The sequence below is a fragment of the Schistocerca serialis genome, chromosome 6, assembly GCF_023864345.2.
Source record: "Schistocerca serialis cubense isolate TAMUIC-IGC-003099 chromosome 6, iqSchSeri2.2, whole genome shotgun sequence".
Classification (NCBI taxonomy): Eukaryota; Metazoa; Arthropoda; class Insecta; order Orthoptera; family Acrididae; genus Schistocerca; species Schistocerca serialis.
The window spans coordinates 287,790,013-287,812,298 of NC_064643.1; the positions used below are offsets into that span (position 1 = coordinate 287,790,013).

At 41.8% G+C, this 22,286-nt stretch overlaps 1 protein-coding gene across 2 annotated transcripts in view; it reads left to right on the forward strand.

Moving 5' to 3' along the window:
* LOC126484217 (meckelin) overlaps positions 1-22,286 on the forward strand; it is a 221,669-nt gene that overhangs the window by 41,357 nt on the left and 158,026 nt on the right. For both annotated transcript variants that reach the window (XM_050107630.1, XM_050107631.1), the window contains exon 6: positions 16,519-16,664. In XM_050107630.1, coding sequence (XP_049963587.1) covers positions 16,519-16,664 — 146 coding nt within the window. The remainder of the gene's footprint in view (positions 1-16,518; positions 16,665-22,286) is intronic.

The window sequence follows — 22,286 nt, forward strand, 5'->3', positions numbered from 1 at the left end:
ATACTTCTAAATCCTGACATTTGTCCTCTAACCATTCCTGCCTAGCAATTTTGCAATTCCTCTCATTTTCATTTCTTAGATGCTTATATTTCTTTTCATCTGCTTTATTTGGTGCATTTATGTATTTTCTTCTTTCATCAGGTACATTCAATACTCCTGTGTTATCCAAGGATTTCTACTAGACCTTGTCTTTTTACCTGCTTGATCCACTGTTGCCTTCCACTATTTCATCTCTTGAAGGTACCTATTTGTCGTATACTGTATTCCTTTCACTGATCTAATCAACAATTGCCTGATACTCCCTTTGAAGCTGTCAAAAACCTCCTGGTCTCTCAAGTTATCTAGATCCCGTCTTCTGAATCTCCCAACTTTTCCCATTTTCTTCAGTTTTAATCTACAGTTCATAACCAACAAATTGAGGTCAGATTCCACGTCCACCCCCGAAAATGTCTACAATTTAAAATCTGGTTCTAAAATATATATTACAATTATATAATCAATCTGAAATTTTCCGGTGTCTCCAGGGGTCTTCCATGTATACAGCCTTCTGTCATGAGTCTTAAACCAAGTGTTAGCAATGATTAAATCATGTTCTGTGCAAAATTATACCAGACAGTATTTTTGCCCATTCCTTTCCCCCACTCCATATTAACCTACAATTTTCCCTTCTCTTCCTTTTCCTACTATCATATTTCAGTCCCCCATCACTATTAGATTTTCATTTCCCTTAAGTTTCTGAATAATTTCTTTTATCTCAGCATACATTTCTTCAATCTCATCTGTGGTTCATGCTGTAGTGTAAAATGGGCTATTTGTGAGAAGACAGATGTTCCACTGAAGATACTCACTCTGTTGAAAGATGGTCAGGTCTTTTATCTTTTATAAACATTTTATGTACTCAGAAAAATCCACTGTCTGTATCCCAATCTGTGACCTGTACAGATGGCACCTAGAAGTTGCATAACACAGCAGGGGCAAGGTGTGGTGTGGTGAGTGTAGTAGACTTTCTGGACATGGACATATATGCCTTGGTGACACCCCTTGGAGATATCATGAAAACCCTAGAAAAAACACATATTACACTGTAAAGGCCCAAGAAAAATGAGATTGTAAATCTCCTATCTTAAGTTGAGTTCGGTGTGGTCAGATGTACTGACTGAGTGAGGTGTTTGACTTATGAGTTATCGATAATTGGATCTATCTTCACAACTGATGTAAATAGTTGAAACAATACATCAGATTACCATTGAAGATGTGTTCATTATTCAGTAGCTGAAAATAGTGAGAAATTCCCTTACGGCATTACGCTCCCTGGAGAATAAGTTGAATAGAATCATTTCACACATGGCCGTGGTACGGAGTAGCTGGACCATGGAAACAAAACAAAAAGATGACGGTACTTGAAGAAGAACAGTAAAAGGTAAATTAGACCACAGCAAACTGACAGATCTGTCATGCAGCGTTCCCTATGGATGTTGTTACATTCAAGTTACCAAACACACAAACAGAAGGGAAACTCCACAGTGTTGGCTTCTTGTCTACCGTGGCTACAACAGTACGTTCACTGTGTTGTTCATAGTAACTTACCTGCAGTCCTGTTTTCTTATTCATTATTGAACCTACTCCTGCTCTACATCTATTTGATTTTCTATTTATAACCCTGCATTCACTTGACCAGAAGTCCTATTCCTCCTACTGCCAAACATAACTAATTCCCACTATATCTAACTTCAACCTAGCTATTTCCCTTATTAAATTTTCTAACCTACTTGCATGATTAAGGGATCTAACATTCCATGCTCCAATTCATGGAATGCCAGTTTTGTTTCACCTGATGACAACATCCCCCTGAGTAGCCACAGGCCGGAAATCCAAATGGGCAATTATTTTACCTCTGGAATATTGTACCCAGGAGGATCATATAACCATAAAGTAGAGCTGCATGCGCCTTATAAAAATTATGGTTGTAATTTCCTCTTTCTGTCAGCTGCAGCTGTTCACAGCGCCAGCACACAAGGCTGTTTTGGTTGGTGTTACAAGGACAGATCCGTTAGTCATCGAGACTGTTGCCCCTGAAACCACTGAAAAGACTGTCACCCCTCTTCAGGAGCCACATTTTCTCTGACCTCTCAACAGATACCCCTCCAATTGTGGTTGCACCTGTGGTATGGCTTCCTGTATCGCAGAGGCATGCAAGCCATGCCACCAATGGCAAGGTCCATGGTTCTGGGGGAAGAGGAAAGTATTACAAAAATGAATTGTCCTTTACAAAATAAAGACACAAAGATAAACACACAAACTAGGGATAACAAGAGTTGGCATGTTTTTAGCTCCTAAAGCACAGGTATTCAAGTTCATCTGCATTGCAGACTGATCTTTTCCCATTTTCTATATTCGCCATTATCCTGCCATTGTTTATTGACACGGATTGTAACCCAAATATCGAGATTGTAATGTTCAAAATCTTCAGTCTTTCAGAAGTGAGATCCTTGCATGTTGTCAGACCTGACTCTTTGAATTTCTTCTTTGGTCTGAAGATTTCAGATCTTTTTCTGTATGACACAAACTTCACCATTATGGGTCTCAGTTTTGAAGATACTGGTGTTTTACAATGCACTCTATGTCTTCTGTCTATGCCATTCAGTGTCACCTGCAGGCCTAGCTTCTATCAGGCAACAGTGATCACTAGTTCATTTGCTATTCTCTCTGTTGTCAGGAATCACAAACAGTCGGATATTATTGCATCTCTAGTGTTATTCATGTTTGTCTGATTTCTTGATCAGCTTCTGTTTGAGCAATTGTGTCATATCCTCATTTTCTTTTAAAACTTTGTTTACAGCATGAATCTGATCACATTCATCTTTATTGTCACTGCTGCAGTGACACCATCAGTAATAGTCTCTACAATGAGCCCAAGTGCATTTTGTGACTGGAGTGCGACACTCACCTCAGCCTTCAAGAGTGTGGCAATGTCGGATATGTCGGGCAGTGCAGCCGTGGTTCCCGTTGTCGGCAAAACTGCACACTGGCCGTTGGCAGTTCTGCACATTGCTCTGAGGTTATCCACTTCAAGTGCAGTTATAGGCTACAGATTTTCAGAATCAGACACCAGTATGTCACTGGACACTCGACATACAATTCTTGTGACACATAGAACAGCGTAGCTGCTTAATAACACCTCCAAAATGCATATAAACTTGCAAACCAAATTAACGTATGTAATTCACTCATCACCGTCTTGTCTATAGAAGCATATATAGTTAGGTGAAAGATAGATACCACACAGGAAAATCAATGAGGCCTTTGGAGAAAATAGAAGCAGCTATATATGAGAGCTCAGATGGAAAATGATTGCTTAGCAGAGAAATGAAAGCTGAAAGGTGGAAGAGGGGCTATACAATGGAGATGAACTCCAAGTCAGTGTTACAGAAATGGAAGAGGACATAGATGAAGATGAGAGAGAGACATAAAACTGCAAGAAGAATTGAAGAGAGCACTGAAAGATCTAAGTGGAAACAGGGTGCTTAGAGTAGATGAAATTCCCTCAGAACTGCTGATATCCTTGGGAGAGCCAGTCATGACAAAACTAGGCCAGCTGGCATGCCAGGTATATGAGGTAGAGGAAATACCCTCAGATTTCTCCAAGAATGCAATAATTCCAGTGACAAAGAAAGCTGGTGCTGACAAGTGTGAATATTACCAGACGATCAGTATAATAAGTCATGGTTGCAAAATACTGACAAATTATTTACTGAAGAATGGAAAAACTGGTAGAAGCCAACCTCAGAAAATATCAGGTTGGGTTCTGGAGAAATGTTGAAACGTGAGGCAATACTGACTATTACTTATCTTAGAAGATAGGCTAAAGAAGGGCAGACCTACAGTTATAGCATTCATGGACTTAGAGAAAGCTTTTGACAGCGTTGGCTGGAATATTTTCTTTGAGATTCTGAAAGTAACAGGGGTAAAATACAATGAGTGAAAATTTATATGCAGTTTGTACAGAAAGCAGATGGCAGTTACGAGTGTCAAAGGATATGGAAGGGAAGGAGTGGTTGAGGACATGAGATGTTATTCAATCTGTACATTGAGCAAGCACTAGAGAAAACCAAAGAAAAATTTGGAAAGGAAATTAAAGTTCGGGGAGAAGAAAAAGAACTTTTGAAGTTTGCTGTTGTCATTGTAATTCTGTCAGAATCAGCACAGGGCTTCGAAGTGCAGTCGAACAGAATGGACAGTTCCTTGAAAGGAGGATGTAAGATGAACATTTGCAAAAGCAAAACAAAGGATGATGAAACATAGTAAAATTAAATCAGGCAATTCTGAGGAAATTAGATTAGGAAATGAGGCTCTAAAAGTAGTGGATGAACTTTGCTATTTTGGCAATAAAATAACTTTTGATGGCCAAAGTACAGAGGATATGAAATGTAGAATGGGAATGGCAAGAAATATGTATTTGAAGAAGAGAAATTTGTTAATATCAAATATAAATATAAGTGTTAGAATGTCTTTTCTGAAAGCAGTTTCCATAGTGTAGCCTAGTACAAAAGTGAAACATGGACAAGAAGTAGTTCAGACAAGAAGAGAGCAGAAGCTTACAACTACCCTTCCTCCATGTGGGTGCTGGAATCGGCTCTGTCTGAGACTCATGAAACTGCACCCGGTCATGAACAAATCTGGTACTGCATGCTTCATCATTTGCCAGCAGTGTCAAAGGAAATCCTCCTTGTATCTTTTAATTTTACCTATCAGACAGGTAACTTCTCCATCTCATGGAGAGTGGCACAGTTGGTACCTCTCCTCAAACCAAGAAAGGACTGCACATGGCCCAATGGTTGTCGAAGTATTTGCTTAAAGAGCTGTGTAGGAAAGACCCTGGAGCAAATGGTTAACCATTGTCTGGTCTTGTTGTTGGAGACCAGGCAACTCCATAGCCTCTCTCAGTGTGGATTCCAGGGATTTCAGTCCACTGTTGACACTCTGACCCTGCTAGAGTCGGCTTTTCAGCAGGCCTTCCTACGTAAACATCACTGTATTGATATTTTCTTTGGTTCTGTAAGGCATACGATGCTACTTGGAGATACTGTATTCTACCACAACTGCATCAATGGGGCATTCATGGCCACCTCCCATCTTCATATGGTCTTTTTTGTCTCAGCAGTTTTTGAGGACCCAAGTTGGTGACTCCTGTCAAAGCGTTTTGAGCAGGAGAATGGTGTTTCTCAGGACAGTGTTTTAAGTGTTACCCTCTTTGCCATTGTCATGAACAGTATCATGTTTTCTGCAGATAAATGTTAAATGTGTGTGTGTGTGTTTATTTTAATCATTCTCATCGTATTTTTAATTTACTGTCTTGCATATGAGGGACACCATCCTACATTTTAGAGACTAAGTGAGGTTTCTGGGCCCCATTTTTGACTGCAAATTGTCATGGTTATGCAACCTGAGAGAACTGAAAGCCAGAACCCTGCAGGCACTGAACATCATCAAGTGCCTTAGCCACAGGTCTTGGGAAGCAGACACATTTTATAGCACTATAGTGGCTGCACTATATGTGGACAGTGATGGGTCAGCGAGGCCTTCTTACTTGAAAATCATTGCCACTGTCCACCATGGGGGGATTCAGCTGGCCTACGTGCTTATCGGACCAGTGCTATACCCAGTCTCTGTTCTGAGGCTGCAAATTGCCACTCGCCATCTGTTGGCAGCTCCTCATGGTGCATCAGGCATGAAAGTTCATCTCAGCTCCGACTTATCCCGCATACCTTACTTTTGCCCGTCCATCTCTGGAACGCCTTTGCTCCAACCGACCACGAGCCACAGTGCCATTTGGGATCCGCATGCTGTGTATGCTAGAGTCACTCCCTGTAGAGCAAGTACAACCGCAAATCCAGTGGAGCAGGTGAGACATTCTTCTAGTGCAAAATTTTTTGTGCACTCAGATTCTCTGAGCATCCTTCACACTCTGCAACATTAGTACCCTCCCCCCCCCCCCACCCCCCCCCCCCCCTCACCCCACCCCCGCCACCCTGCCGGTCCAGGGGTTAGAGTAGGCCCGATGTATTCCTGCATGTTGTAAGAGGCAATTGAAAGGAGTATCACATGTTTCGGCCTTTATGTGATGGTCCCCTGTCGGGTTTGAACTCCATCTTTCTAAATTTTCCCGAAGAGCGAGCCAGTTGGGGAAGGGCGCCTTACATGGTGCATTGTGTCCATTGTGCATTGAGATCTTTAGCCCACTTTCTTGTCGTCGCTTTGTAGTCCTGCTCATTCTCCATCTCTTGGGCGAGGACACATTCCTGGGAGCGTTTTCCACCATGCACTACACAGTGTCGCTTTCTGTGCCGACAATGACCGTGAAATTCTTAGCACCTCATATCTATCTCCCCGGGGCATCCAGACTCCCGGCAATGGCCGTCCTGCCAGGTGGCCCTTGATGAGGCTGGGTGGCACCCGTGGGGAGGGCCCCTGGTCGTAGTGGGTGGCATCAGGGTGGATGACATGCAATGAAGCATAGTACATCATCTCTTGCTGGTGGTCTGCTGCCAGCAGTCTATAAGCGGGCAAAGTCTAACTTCAAAGCTAAGAAATATGACCCCAAATCGTCCCCCTCCTTGGCCACACCATGGGAGGAATTCCAGGCTAAGGATGGCAGTGGATTTTATTCATCCTAGTACCTTGTACGTTCGAGAGCTGATGGGGAAACTTCCATTTCCATGAAGTCTCAGTTTTTTATGGGGCATTTGGAGGACAAGTTTGGGGAGGTGGAGGGCTGTCCAAAATGTGCTCTGGGTGAGTCTCAATAAAAATGGCATCCTCTGCCCAGTCACGGGCATTACTTGCTTGTGACAAGTTTGGGGATGTTTCTGTTACCATCATGCCCCATAAGAGCTTAAATATGGTCCAGAGTATTATATTCCTCATGGACCTTCTTTTGCAGTCTGACGACGAGCTGTGCACCAGTTTAGAGCGATGAGGTGTTCATTTCATCCAGCACGTCCATCAGCATCTGAGGGATAATCAGGTTGCCAACAGTGCCTTCATCTTGGCCTTCAAGGGTGAAGTGTTGCCCAAAAAGGTCAAGGAGATGGTCTACGCTTTGAAGTCAAGCCATTTATCCTTCTCCCCATATGGTGCTTTAAGTGCTGGAAGTTCGGCCACTTCCAGTGTCACGTGTCAAGATTGTGTACATCCATCACATTCCAATACTCCATGTGCCCTGCCACCCATCTAAGTCAGCTGTGGAGACCATCATTCATCTTGCTCACCAGATTGCAGGATTTTACAGAAAGAGAGGAAAATCGTGGAATATAAGATCCTGGACCGACTGAGCTAAAGTTCCTCACATTCCGTTGCCTCTCAGAACCAGAAGACTACACTTGCCCCCTTGACGGTCGGGGTCACTTCCCTCCCTGTTGCTCCCACACCACCTACTTTGGGTGCAACACCCCCCCTCCCTCCATCCCCCTCAAAACCATCTGGGATATCAGTCCCCACTCCTGAGCCGGAGAAGCTCCTCTCACTAGGAAGGGGTCCCTAGGGTCACTCCCTTCCCAGGTTTCTGCTAGTGGGAAAGATGACACCCACCAGTGGCTGAAGAGCCCAAAACCAACTGGTTGTAGGGCTTCACGCTCATCCTCATTCCCGGAGACAGAATCAGTGAAGTCCTCCCAGCCAGGGAAATCCAAGGAGCAGCGAGTGAAATCAAAAAAGAAGGTTCCCAAGGCCAAGGGAATTGTGGCACCCATACCACCGCTACCTACAAGCTCTGTGTCTGCGGATGGCATGGAGATTCTGGCATCCGCTGGGGACCTAGATCTCACCGGACCCTCGGACACAACGGATATAGACTGCACAGCCAAAATGTTGGTGGCAGCAGGTGACCCTGAGCTGTAAATTGCCTCATTGAATGTTCCATGCCTTCCCAGTCTCACGATGACGTCATCCTCCAGTGTAATTGCGGCGTTTTTTTTAAACTGCTGGGCTGAGCTACGGCAACAAAAAGCTTTACACCTGCTTTCTGCATTGCACTCCAGCAAACCTGGTTCCTGGCAATGCAGACCCCTGCCCTCTGTGGCTAAAAGGGATACTACAGGAACCGTAATGACTATAATCGAGTGTCAGGTGGCGTTTGCGTTTATGTCCTAAACTCAGTCTGTAGTGAAATGGTGCCCCTTCAAACTCCTCTTGAAACTGTGGCTGTCAGGATAAGGAGAATGCGGGAAATAACTGTCTGCAACATATATCTTCCTCCAGATGGTGCAGTACCCCCAAACGCATTGGCTGCACTGATTGCTCATCTCCCTAAACCCTTCCTACTTTTGGGAGATTTTAACGCCCATAACCCCTTGTGGGGTGGCACTGTGCTTACTCGCTGAGGCAGAGATATCAAAACTTTACTGTCTCAATTCAACCTCTGCCTCTTAAATACTGGGACCGCCACACATTTCAATGTGGCTCATGGTAGTTACTCGGCCATTGATTTATCAATCTGCAGTCCAGGACTTCTCCCATCTATCCACTGGAGAGCACATGCCAACCTGTGTGGTAGTCAACACTACCATATCTTCCTGTCACTGCCCTGGCGTCAGGCTCACAGACGCCTGCTCAGATGGGCAGACTGGGAAACTTTCACCTCTGCTGTCGCCATTGAATTTCCCCCGTTTGATAACATCGATGTGATGGTTGAGCAAGTGACTACAACAATAGTTTATGTGGCAGAAAACATGATCCCTCGCTCTTCAGGGTGCCCGAGGCGTAAGGCAGTACCTTGGTGGTTGCCTGAAACTGCTGAAGCAATTAAGCAGTGTCGGTGAGCTCTACAGCGGTATAAGCAACACACTTCCCTGGAGCACCTCATAGCCTTTAAACGGCTCCATGCCCGTGTTCACCAACTTATCAAATGACAGAAGCAGGAGTGTTAGGAGAGATATATCTCGACCATTTGGTGCCGTACGTCACCTTCCCAAGTCTGGACAAAGCTCAAACGTGTTTTCGGGTACCAGACCCCAACAAGTGTTCCCAGTCTTAACACAAATGGCATGTTATCTACCGATGCAAACGTAATTGCTGAGCACTATGCTCCAGCCTCTGCATCAGAGAATTACCCCCCAGAGTTTCACACCCTCAAATGGCGGCTGGAAGGGAAAGTCATTCACTACACTCCGCAGTGAACCCGTTTACAGAGAAGGAGCTCCTCAGCGCTCTTGCACATTGCCCCGACACAGCTCCTAGGCCGGATCGGATCCACAGTCAGATGATTAAACATCTCTCATCTGATTACAAGCGACATCTCCTCATCATCTTCAACTGGATCTGGTGCGGTGGCATCTTTCCATCGCAGTGGCGGGAGAGCACCATCATTCTGATGCTCAAATCTGGTAAAAACCCGTTTGATGTGGATAGCTATCGGCCCATCAGCCTCACCAATGTTCTTTGAAAGCTGCTGGAACGTGTGGTGTATCGGCGCTTGGGTTGGGTCCTGGAGTCCTGTGGCTTACTGGCTCCATGTGAGGGCGGCTTCTGCCAGGGTCACTCTACCGCTGATAATCTTGTGTTCCTCGAGTCTGCCATCCGTACAGCCTTTTCCAAATGCCAACAACTGGTTGCCATCTTTTTTGTCTTACGTAAAGCATACAACACGTCCTGGCGACATCATATCCTTGCCACATTGTATGTGGGGTCTCTGGTGCCCACTGCTGATTTTGATCTAAAACTTCCTGTCGCTCCATACTTTCCATTTCCAAGTTGGTGCCTCTCATAGTTCCCCCAGGAGAATGGGGTCCCTGCAGGGCTCTGTATTGAGTGTCTCTCTATTTTTAGTGGCCATTAATGGTCTAGCAGCAGCTGTAGGGCCGTCCGTCTCACCTTCTCTGTATGCAGACGACTTATGCGTTTCGTACTGCTCCACCAGTGCTGGTGTTGCTGAGCGGCGCCTGCAGGGAGCCATCCACAAGGCACAGTCATGGGCTCTAACCCACGGTTTCCAGTTTTTGACCGCAAAGTCGTGTGTTATGCACTTTTGTCAGTGTTGTACCATTCGTCCAGAACCAGAACTTTACCTTAATGACGATCCGCTCACTGTAGTGGAGACATATTGATTCTTAGAACTGGTTTTTGATGCCTGGCTGACTTGGCTTCCTCATCTTCGTCAGCTTAAGTGAAAGTACTGGCAGCACCTCAATGCCTTCCGCTGCCTGAGCAACATCAACAGGGGTGCATATCGCTCTACACTGCTGCAGCTCTACAGAGCCCTTGTTCGATCCTGCCTTGACTATGGGAGTCTGGTTCGTGGTTCTGTTGTGCCCTCAGCATTGTGTTTACTCAACCCAGTGCACCACTGTGGCGTTCACCTAGTGACAGGAGCTTTTAGGACGAGTCTGGTGACCAGCGTCATTGTGGAGGCCAGAGTCCCTCCATTGCAGGTTAGGCGTGCACAACTGCTGGCCAGTTACATTGCACACATTCATAGTTCTCCTGCACATCCAAATCACCGTCTGGCAGTTCATCTCACACATCAGTGGCCCAGGACAGGGCTTCCAATTGCAGTTCATGTCTGATCCCTTCTTTCCAAACTGGAGTCCTTGCCTTTACCACCTATATTTGAGGTCCGTTCATGTACATGTCCAAGGAGTACACCTAGGCCGCGGCTTCGCCTGGACCTTTCACATGGCCCTAAGGACTCAGTTAACCCCGTGGCTCTCCACTTACAGTTCTTCTTGTTTCTTGAAATGTACTGAGGCCACAAAGTGGTTTACACTGACAGCTTGATGGCTGTTGGTCACGTCAGTTTCACGTATGTCCTTGGAGGACATATTGAACAGCATTCCTTGCTCGATGCCTGCAGTGTTTTCACTGCTGAACTGGTGGCTGTATCTCGTGCTCTTGAGCACATTCGTTTGTGCCCTGGGGAGTTGTTTCTTCTGCATACTGACTTCTTGAGCAGTCTACAAGCTATCGACAAGTGCTACCCTCATCATCCTTTGGTAGCGACCATCCAGGAGTCCATCTGCGTCCTGGAACAGTCCGGTCATTCAGTGGTGTACGTCTGGACCCCAGGTCACATCGGAATCCCAGACAATGAACTTGCCGACAGGCTGGCCGAACAGGCTACGCAGAAACTGCTTATGGAGATGGACTTCTCTGCAACTGACCTGCGTTCAGTACTATGCCTTAAGGTTTTGCGGCTTTGGGAGACGAAATGGCATAACCTCAGCATGCACAACAAACTGTGTGCCATTAAGGAGACTACGAATGTGTGGCAGTCCTCCATGCAGTCCTCTCACAGGAATTCTGTGGTTCTCTGCCAGTTCCGCATTGTCCACACTTGGGTGACACATGGCTACCTCCTGCGCCATGATGAACCACCTCAGTGTCGGTGCGGCAGCTAGCTGACAGTGGGCCATATCTTGGTGAGCTGCTTTTCTTTGGCTGCCCTGCGACAGGCTCTTCAATTACCGTACTCTTTGCTATTAATTTTAGCTGACAATGCCACATCAGCTAATTTAGTTTTACATTTTATTCTTGATAGTGGGTTTTATCATTCTATATAAGTTTTAGCACATGCCATTTGTCCCTTTGTATTGTCCACTCTAATGCTTTTAGGGTGGATGTTTTAATGTGTCGCAGAGTCGCTGGCTTTTCCTTTTTATTCTCGTGGTCGGCCAGCCACCATCATCTGCTTTCTTGTTTTTACCCCTTGTACCTGTTTCTTGCTTCTCTCTGTGGGTTTCTGTTCCTGTTTTGTCCATAGTAGTATTGGTTGTCCTTCTGTCGTTCTTCTGGTTCTTCCTTTCTCCTGTTATTGTGCTGTATGTCTCCTTTCTTCTCTTCTTTCCCTTCTGTAATTATTTTACTGGGATCAAGGGACCGATGACCTCGCAGTTTGGTCCCTTCCCTCCATCTTTTAAACCAACCGACCAACATAAGTACTCAGCAGACAAAATCATACAGAGCATTCAGGTTGCCCTCCTCCAACTACAATGATTGGGAAAGGAGATGCCTTTCTTCTGAATACCAGGGCACATGGTATTGCAGGAAATGGAAGAGCAAATCTAGTAGCCAAGGAGGCATGTCATGACCCTCAGTTCTTTCAGTGTGCCATCCCTCTGAATTCTATGATCTCATTATTGAGGTACAATGTCACGTTTCAATAGGAAGACAAGTGGCTGGATGTGACTGACAATAAGCTCACATAGTAAAGCCCACAATTCAGCCATAGCATACTTGCTTCCAGCTACATAGAAGGGATGAGGTTCTCCTTACTCATCTTCACATCTTTTTGGACCTCAGTCCACCTCACCTGACCCATGACAGCTGCCACAACGGTCAGTGGCTGGCATGCTGTTTCTGGGGTGCACCCTGAGTCTCTCCTATCAGAAATATGCTTTTAATGTTTATCTCTAAAAAGTCATTTTCTCATTAGATCTTTATTGGATGCCCACTCTCTTGTCCATCCTAGCACATCTGTACATAATATAACATCTACATCACATATGAAATTCCTTGTAGAGATATTAGCTGTAGCAGATGATATGGAAAAGAGAGAAGGGAAGAGAGAGAGAGAGAGAGAGAGAGAGAGAGAGAGAGAGAGAGAGAGAGAGAGAGAAGAGAACAGTTGAATCACGGGGATTTGTTGACCAAAAAATGGGCTTTATGAAGATTTTGTGCCATACAAAAATAAGAGAGATTCATTAGTCACATAAATTATAGCCAGTGCCTGATTTTCCGCCTGAGTGTTATTTACCTGTGCAGTATACAGTGTTTTGTTGGGTGTGCATGCAGTAGTATGCCCTACTCCAACTAAATTCATATGGGAAAATATGGTACCAGTGTCAAGTTGAGGTGCATAGATCAGAATGACTAACATTCTGCCTTCCACATACATTACCAGTGATGGGTCCAGTCACTATGTTTAATGTCTATTTGAACCAAACTCCTTTTGTGTGCAATCCGTTGAAAAGTTGGAGAATGTCCATTGCGTGAGGCATAACCTATACACAGGAAGGCTTCTCATGATTTTTTTGATAAGAACAAAGAAATTTACAACAGTGAATGAGACCTTGTAGATCAGTGATCAGGGTTTGATTTAATTGCGCTGTTGGTTTCTGCTCCCAATTAAATTCAGAGATAGTCATGATGAAGTGAGTTTTGCCCTCATAATGTGCAGAGAACATACTGCACATATATAAGAAGCCAATTGAGCTTTGTTTGTCCAGAAAGTTTATCTTATGCAACAGGAATAGGATAGCTGGGGACGACCAAGAGAGGGAATGTGACCTCTGAATCTCAGCAGATGTTACATGAAGAGCATGGAAGTGTTGCTGAAGGTGCTGCAAATAGATTTCTCATGCCTCTGCTGTTTCATTCAATGGAGGTAAAGTTGAGGGCAGTTCTTGGTTTGCTGCTATGCATTGTCTCCACAAGTTCTCTAATTTTATTGTTGGTGTTGTTGCAATAAAATGCCAATTGTTGCTTCTGTCGTTCCTTATTTTCTTGTTGATGTTACAAATGCTGGTAGTGGCATTTCTCTTGCTGTTGAAAGAACAGTAGATTTGCAGGATCCTTAGTGGTTTCTCAATGACACTTTTAAGGCGTGGCTTCAAACTGATTTATTTCATTAAATACAGATAAATATGCAGCTCCCTCAAGTGGGGAAACAGATTGTCCAGATTGCACTGAATCCTTTTTGTCTGAGAGAAATAGTACCTAAGGGCACTGAGCGAGGTGACACACACTGGGCATGCATTCAGGATTACAATGGTTCAAACCAGCATCCGGCCATCCTGATTTAGGTTTTCTGTGATTCCCCTAAATTGCTTCAGGCAAATAATGGGATGGTTCCTTTGAAAGGGCATGGCCAACTTCCTTCCCCACCCCCTCTCCCCTATCAACCAACCAACCAACCAACCAACCAAACAACCTACCTACCGAAGGCATGCTCATGCCAAACAAAGTCCAAAGCCAGAGTTTGTAAGCCATGGAAACCGTACAAGTCTATAGAACATCATCCAAATCGCACAGGGTATGAAAAGTAATGCACAATTCACTTAGCATTGTGTACAATAATGTCACTTACATGAATGAGGCTTGACGATATTGCTGCTCAATGATGTTGCGCTATTGACCTCGGGGTCACGTCACATGGCCAGCAGTTGGTGCACTGGTGGCATGTTGCATAGGACTCGAGGCACTGATGGGGTTGCTGAAGATCCTATGAACCCAATATCTATAGCATTTGCAACAAATCATCTTCAGATGTTGACTGAAAAATAGGTAACAAAAATACCTCACTATATGCATTTTGGAAACTGTTGCTGTTTTCCTTCTTGTACTGCATGCACAAAAGGATGTTGGTAGATCTTCTAAACTCATATGATCTGATGCAGATTGTGTTTTTTCCATCCAGGGTGCAGGGGAACAGTAGCACAGCCATAGACAATATTTTTATTCATTCTTCATTACTAGATGTGTATTCTGTTAGTAAAAGAGTGAATGGACTTTCAGACCATGATGCACAAATTTTAACACTCAAAGGCTTTTTCACTCAAATAACTGTCACATATAGTTACAAACTATGTAGGAAAGCTAATCCAGTGGCAATAGACTTTTTTTTATACCTTGTTAAGGAACAAGAGTTGCAGGATGTGTATAGTGCCAATAACATAGATGATAAATATAATACTTTCCTTATCACATTTCCCAAACTCTTTTGGAGTTGCTTTCCATTAGAACATTCTAAATGGGGTACTAGCAGCAAAATGCAGCCTGGGTGGCTAACTAGTGGGATAAGGATATCATGTAGAACAAAGCGGGAATTATATCAAAAAGTTTGAAGTAGTCACAATCAAAGTGACAGTAGCTCATTACAAACAGTGTTTCAAACAGGTGCTTAAAAATGTTATTAGGAAGGCAAAGAGTATGTGGTACACAAATAGAATAGCTACTTCACAGGATAAAATTAAAACCATATGGTCAGTTGTGAAGGAAGTGTCTGGTCAGCAGCACAAGGTCGACGATATAAAGTCAGTTTGTAGTAAAAATATTTCTGTTACTGATAAGTCAGATATATGTACAGTATTTAACAGTCATTTTCTGAGCATTGCTGGTGAATTAAATAAAACTTAGTTTATATGGGGAATCATATAACTCTCTTGGAAAATGCCTTTCAGAGATTGATGTCTAAAATAGTCCTCAGTCTCCTATAGTCCTCAGTGATATTGACAAGGGGAGGATTGAGTCAATAATTAAATCACTGAAGACTAAGGACTCTCGTGGATATAATGGAGTGCCTAGCAGAATATTAAAGCACTGTGCCGCACATGTTAGCCCTGTACTTAGCCATATTTGTAGTTTTTCTTTTAAGAATGGTTAGTTTCCTGAACGATTAAAGGACTCAGTAATACAGCTGATTTATAAAAAGGGAGAAAGGGATAATGTAGACAATTTTAGACCTATTTCTATGCCATCAATGTTTGCTAAAGTTATTGAAAAGGCTGTATATGTAAGGATAATTGATACTTTTATATCACATAATTTGGTATCAAATGTACAGTTTGGCTTTAGAAGTCGTTTGACAACTGAAAATGCTACATTCTCATTTCCCTGTGAGGTACTGCATGGATTAAATAAAAGGTTTTGATTGCTAGGCATATTTTTTGATTTAGCTAAGGCGTTTAATTGTGTTGATCACAAAATATTGCTCCAGAAGTTGGACCATTTGGAATACGGGGAGTAGCTCGCAATTGGTTCACCCCTTGCTTTAAAAACAGACAGCAAGAAGTCATTATTCATAGTGTTGAGAATGGCTGTGATGTGGGGTCTGAGTGGGGTACGGTCAAATAGGGGGTGCCCAGGGATCAGTGTTGGGGCCATTCCTGTTCCTTATTTGTATCAATGATATGCTCGGTGATTCTAAAATATTTCTGTTCACTGATGACACTAGCTTGGTAGTAAAGGGTGTTGTGTCCAACATTGGCTATGTTTCAGATAGTGCAGTTCATGACATAAGTTCATGGCTTGTAGAAAATATTGTTGACTGTGTTTACTTAAACTTATGTTTGACTTTTTTGGGTTCAGGAACATTGTATTTTATCTGTTATTACTTTTATGTTGTAATTTCATGTAGTGACACATTCCATGACCTTAGAGATTTGCTCCTCAATTTGATCCTGTGTATCTAGACGTGTAAATGAATAAATAAAAAAGTATAATGGGAGTATCATGTAACAGAAGTATTGGACAGTGGTCTCTTGTACATTCTCTACTCCTTCTTTTAAAAAGTTGATGAAGTATATTTCTTTTTGTATGACTTTTTACTATATAACTAAGAAATAGAAAGTGATTATTTAAATAACAAGGCTTACGTATTGTTTTAATAGGATATAACTACCATAATTCTTCTTGCACCAACTAAAAAAAGATTTTGCTGATGATTTCTTCCTATACTTTATCTGTCCTTTCTTTTCTTATACTTTATCAGTCAAGAATTAATATCAAAGTTAGTCATTTAAATTACAGGCTGCAGATAGTTCTCAGTGGCTGCTGGTTCGACGATTTTATTTTATTGATAAAATAAGTGGCATTGGTATAAATGTACGAGAGAAGTCCCAGCTGTTCAGTGAGGTACCATCGGTGATAAGATATGTGAAGTTCTGTAAATTAAGGTATGTTGTTCATAATAAAATCATAATATGGCATTCAACTGAAACCTACATATTCACCTTATTGATTTAATTACATTTTTCCACCCATTCACGTTTCAATGCAGAAGTCCTTCTCATTTTGTTATAATGGAAAGCTTATGTCCATGGTTTTATCAACATTTTTAGTTATCATCATACTGTGTGATTTTTCTTCTTTCAATATTGAGTGTGATACTTTCAATAACTAGTCTAAAAATTACGTATCTAGGGGCTTTGAACTGAGTGGTGGAAACTTCATAATATAACTATTTCAACAATTAATGAGTCTATTAAAGAAACAAACAATTTAAAATCATAAGGGTTTAATACAAATTTTTTTCTCTCTGTGAGCATGGGGAGAGAGTTGGAGATTGCATTGATAACAGTGAAAGAAGAAAACCAATTTTCCTGTTACTCAAGATAGTCCATTTGCTGAAGAGAAATGCTGTGATGACAGCATACTATGGACACACGTTCCTGCATTTGTTATATTCAGGTCGTTTATGGGGAAATGCTCAAACTTGATTTAACACTTCAGAAATAACATTGAGCTGTGTTACTATACTACCTTAGTGGAGTTACATGAAGTTCTGTGTAAAATCTTAATCACAATTGGTGTTCTCCCTGTGTGTGTGTGTGTGTGTGTGTGTGTGTGTGTGTGTGTGTGTGTGTGTTCGTTTTTAAACACCCAATTCATTGAATACTATTCATCTTGAATAGCAGTCTAATGAATCAATGATATGAATATAATAGAGGGAAACATTCCACGCGGGAAAAATATATTTAAAAACAAAGATGATGTGACTTACCATACAAAAGCGCTGGCAGGTCGATAGATACACAAACAAACACATACATACACACAAAATTCAAGCTTTCGCAACCAACGGTTGCTTCGTCAGGAAAGAGAGAAGGAGAGGGAAAGATGAAAGGATGTGGATTTTAAGGGAGAGGGTAAGGAGTCATTCCAATCCCGGGAGCAGAAAGACTTACCTTCATTAGACTGCTATTCTTTCTGCTCCCGGGATTGGAATGACTCCTTACCCTCTCCCTTAAAATCCACATCCTTTCGTCTTTCCCTCTCCTTCTCTCTTTCCTGACGAAGCAACTGTTGGTTGCGAAAGCTTGAATTTTGTGTGTATGTATGTGTTTGTTTGTGTATCTATCGACCTGCCAGCGCTTTTGTATGGTAAGTCACATCATCTTTGTTTTTAAATATAGTCTAATGAATCAGTTACACTGACTGTGTCCTAAGAATAAGGGGCTGATTGGCTAATTCTGCTGTAGGAATTGTTTTGTATCAATGCTTCATGTGTTGAATAATGCATTAACCCACTCAGTAACATTCTATTGTAACAATAATCATTATGGTGTTCAGCTCTAATTGAGTCTTATATTCTTGATTTTAGACAAATGTGAGACAGTTACTCCCTTTGCCTTACAATTTCATGGGTTATGCTCATCACAGGTCACTCTTTGATATCTTCAGATGCTATAACATTAATTAGCACAAACACACAACAGTCCACTCTCCAACTGTAGGCAGCTCACATGGTTGATACGAAATGCATAATCATGGTACAACATAGATACTTAATAAAACACTTCAAAATTTACTTTTTTGTCATGATCGGTAAATTGCTGAGGGTCCACCCATGGCGTTGGGGACACTTAGTCAACACTATGTATAATGGGCAACCTGTCCTGCTTCCTTAGAGCTCTTTTAGCATCTCCTCTGCACACTGCCTGCACTCCACTTACTAACAATGCTGTATCTCTCTGGCACTCAGGGTGCCCAACTATTGATATCGAGCCAACCTCGAACTGTGTGAGGCAAAACTACCTTTATCTTTATGTAAAGGGCCATGGCCCCCTTAAGTGTGAAACTGTTATGTTAGTGAAAGATAGTTATACATAGTTTCTCAATAAGCACACATGTGATCAAACAATGTAAAGAAAAGGGAACCACTATATAAAGTAATGAAACTCAAATTGATAATGAGTGCTCCTTGTTGTTCAGTAAATTAAGTGAAAGACAGTAATCTCTTCAAAAATGATCTTAAAGGATACTTTATGGAAAACTGTGTACAAAGTATGAGTTCTAGCAACACATGAGGTGACTTCAAAACAAATGTTACACTTTATTACGGCAGGCCAAGTAACAGTTATTGAACATTGCAGTACACCTCAAAGAGACACATGTACATGACACTACTTTTTGACAGTCACCCTGTGTCTGTGGACAGTGATCAGAATGTTCTACCAGTTGCCCAATTCTATGACAGTAGAAATCCACTCCTTAGTCATGGAACCATTCAAGAACCACATCCTCATTGCTGGAAAATGTCTCCCCCCAGCCCCCCTCCCCAATTTTCTAAAACCTTGCTGAAAAGAACAAAATTGTATGTTGCAAATTCTGGACTCGGTGGTGGATTCTTCCAGACCTTCCATCAAAATTGTTGAGGCAGAGCTTGTGTAGTGCACACCATGTGGGGTGTTGCATTATCGTGCAGGAGAATGACACCTTTGCTTAATTTTCCATACCTCCTAGTCGTTATGTTTTGCCCATAAGAATCATGCTGTCTCACCTGCCTCAACTTTGGAGTTTGTTTCCAGTTGCCAACACATTTCAGTTTCTACCTGTGTGCACCTGTTACCCATACCACAGTCAAATTTTGTCTGCAGGAAACCTAGAACGGGAACTCTCTTTTCACACTGCATCCATCTTGTTGTGCAATGGTCTTAGGGTGGGATAATGTGTGTAATTTACTTTTTAATGTCTGTACATAATTAAATTTAAGACAACATATGCAAACCTTAATGTATAACCAGCAATAGCATCAGTAATATTTTCCATTGTTTGACCATATAATCATTGGCATAATAATAATAATAATAATAATAATAATAATAATAACCCCTAAGGAATTCTTCCAATCCATACGTGGCATACATCAAACCAGTGCTTAACAGTGTCTGTTAAAAACAGTTGCAATTTTAGTTTTTTATGATGCATTTCGCCTTATTTAGGCATCTTCAGGTTATCTACACTGAAAACAGAGAACAAAAGGTAATGATTTTACTATTTTATATTTCTTGTTTTTACTGAGTTTAACGAAGGCGATGTTGGCCTGATATATTTGACGATGCCCTTTGGCTACACTGACTAAAGGATTCTTCTAAGAAATACCAAATTAAGGTATTTGCTCTTTCAATAGTTGATCTGTTTATACATTCTTATAGGTTCTCCAAGTTTGCACAACAGGATCACAATTCTTAAATAGATGTATTTGTTCTCTGTCTTTGATGTAGATAACCTGAAGAAGCCTAAATAAGGCGAAATGCGTCGTTGAAAAATAAAAAACTAAAACTGCAACCAAGACTGTTTTTAACCAACAATCCCTAAGGGTCAACCCATAGCGTTGGGGACACTTTCAGTCAATAGTATGTATTATGGGTAGCTTCTGCCATTACACCCTGTCTTTTAGCTACTCCCCTGCACGTTGCCTGCACTCTGTCTACATATACAATGATTAATATACTAAAAATTGTTTTCAGGGCATAACTATTATGAAGTACAATGTTTTCATGTATAAAACTGTGTGGTGCTCTCCACATCCTATGCTGAAAATTGTCAGGAAAAGCCCATGGTGTGGGCGGGCGGGGGAGTGCATGTGCACGAGCACGCGCGCGCGCACACACACACACACACACACACACACACACACACACACACATTAGAAAAACAGTAACAAAAGAAAAAAAAGCTCTCAGTCTTGTGTCTATGAATGGAGCTGATGCTGAAGCACTAGTGTGACTAGTGTGTTTATGTTACAAGCAGCACTCTCTGTGGTTGTGTGTGGGATCATGAGAGTTTGGGCGTAAAAAAGTACAATAGGAATCACTGGGTGAGATGACTCGTGCAAGTAATAGAATTTATTTTACAGTATGGCCATCTGATAGAGATATCGTATATAATCATTTCACACCTAGGGTGACAACACACCCAGCTAGAGCTAGACCTCATTTATTGTGTAAGATTTTCTTGGTTAACACTTAAGTAGCTTTATTTTCCTCTCGTGAATCCTCCAAAAGTAGCAAGTGTTTTGCAAAGATAATGCGTGCAGCTGCCAGGAAAACTATTTTGTGCTCATGAAAGAAGACACAGCTAAATTTAAACACACATATTTCTATTTGAGATGAAAGTCATCATATTATTTACTCCAAATATGCTTTGGGGATGCAACCAGGTTACTGTCGGTGCACATTTTGGACAGCAAATTGTAAAAAAAATAGTGGAACTGTCTTAAAATGTCATTCGGACAGTAAAGAGTCACAAGGGGGGTCATATGATAAAATATCACTGTTCGCCACTTGAAAAGGCTCATTGGTGTATGCTGGAAAGTATAAAAGCTGTAAGAGGAGTCTGAAATGTGTGCACAAGTTACTGAAATTCGCAGAGAGAAATTATTCTAATGTCTATTTCATAGTTGCAGAGAGTATGGAAAATTACTTTTTTTAAAAAATATATGGACCATGATGATGAGAATTAAGGTAAATTAAAAGAAACATTTACTTTCATCCTACCCTCTGTGTTACCGAGTTGGTTGAACATACAAAAGCTGTGTTTTTTCATCTTAATACAGAGTCTTATACTTTAAAGCATGTATAGTGTTGCAACTGTACAGAAATCCTCAGTTCACTTGTATGTAAGATTCTCAATCGTATTGTAATAATTGGTTGCGACTTTAATTATCCAACAATCAATTGGGGAAATTACAATTTTGTTAGTGGTGTGCATGATAAGACATCCTGGGAAGCATTACTAAATGCCTTTTCTGTGAGCTACCTAGAACAGATAGTTCAGAATCCCACTCATGGTGGAAATATATTAGATCTAATGGCAACAAATGGAACTGATCTTGTTAAGGATGTCTCCATTGACACTGGTATCAGTGACCACGATGTAGTTGTGGCAGCTATGATTACCAAAGTACAAACGACAACTAAAACAGGCAGGAAGGTATACATATTCAGTAAACAAGATAAAAAATCATTAGGGTCATATCTCAGTGAGGAACTTAAAACTTTCAGCACAGGTCAGGAGCATGTAGAGGAACACTGGCTTAATGTGGAAAGTATAGTTGATCATGCTCTGGATAGATATGTACTCAGTAGAATAGTTCATAATGGGAGGGAATCTCCATGGTATAAAGTCACTGCAAAGAAACTTCCAAAGAAACAGAGGTTACTGCATAATAGGTGTGAAACAAAGTATAGGGCTATAGATAGATGCTGAATGAAACACATTTGGTTCTCAAGAGAGCAATGTGTGAAACCTTCAATAATCAACATAGCACAATATTGTGAAGTGATCTTTCACGGAAGGTGATGAAAATGTGGTTATTTGTAAAAGTTGTTAGTGGCAGCGTAGTTAATGTTCAGCCCCTAGTGAATGAGACAGGATCTGAAATTGAGGGTAGCAAAGCAAAAGCTGAAGTGTTTAACTCCATTTTCAAATGTTCCTGTACAAAGGAAAAACCAGGAGAATTTCCCTAAATTGATCCTTCTGCCACTTAAAAGATGTATGAAAAAGTATTAGTG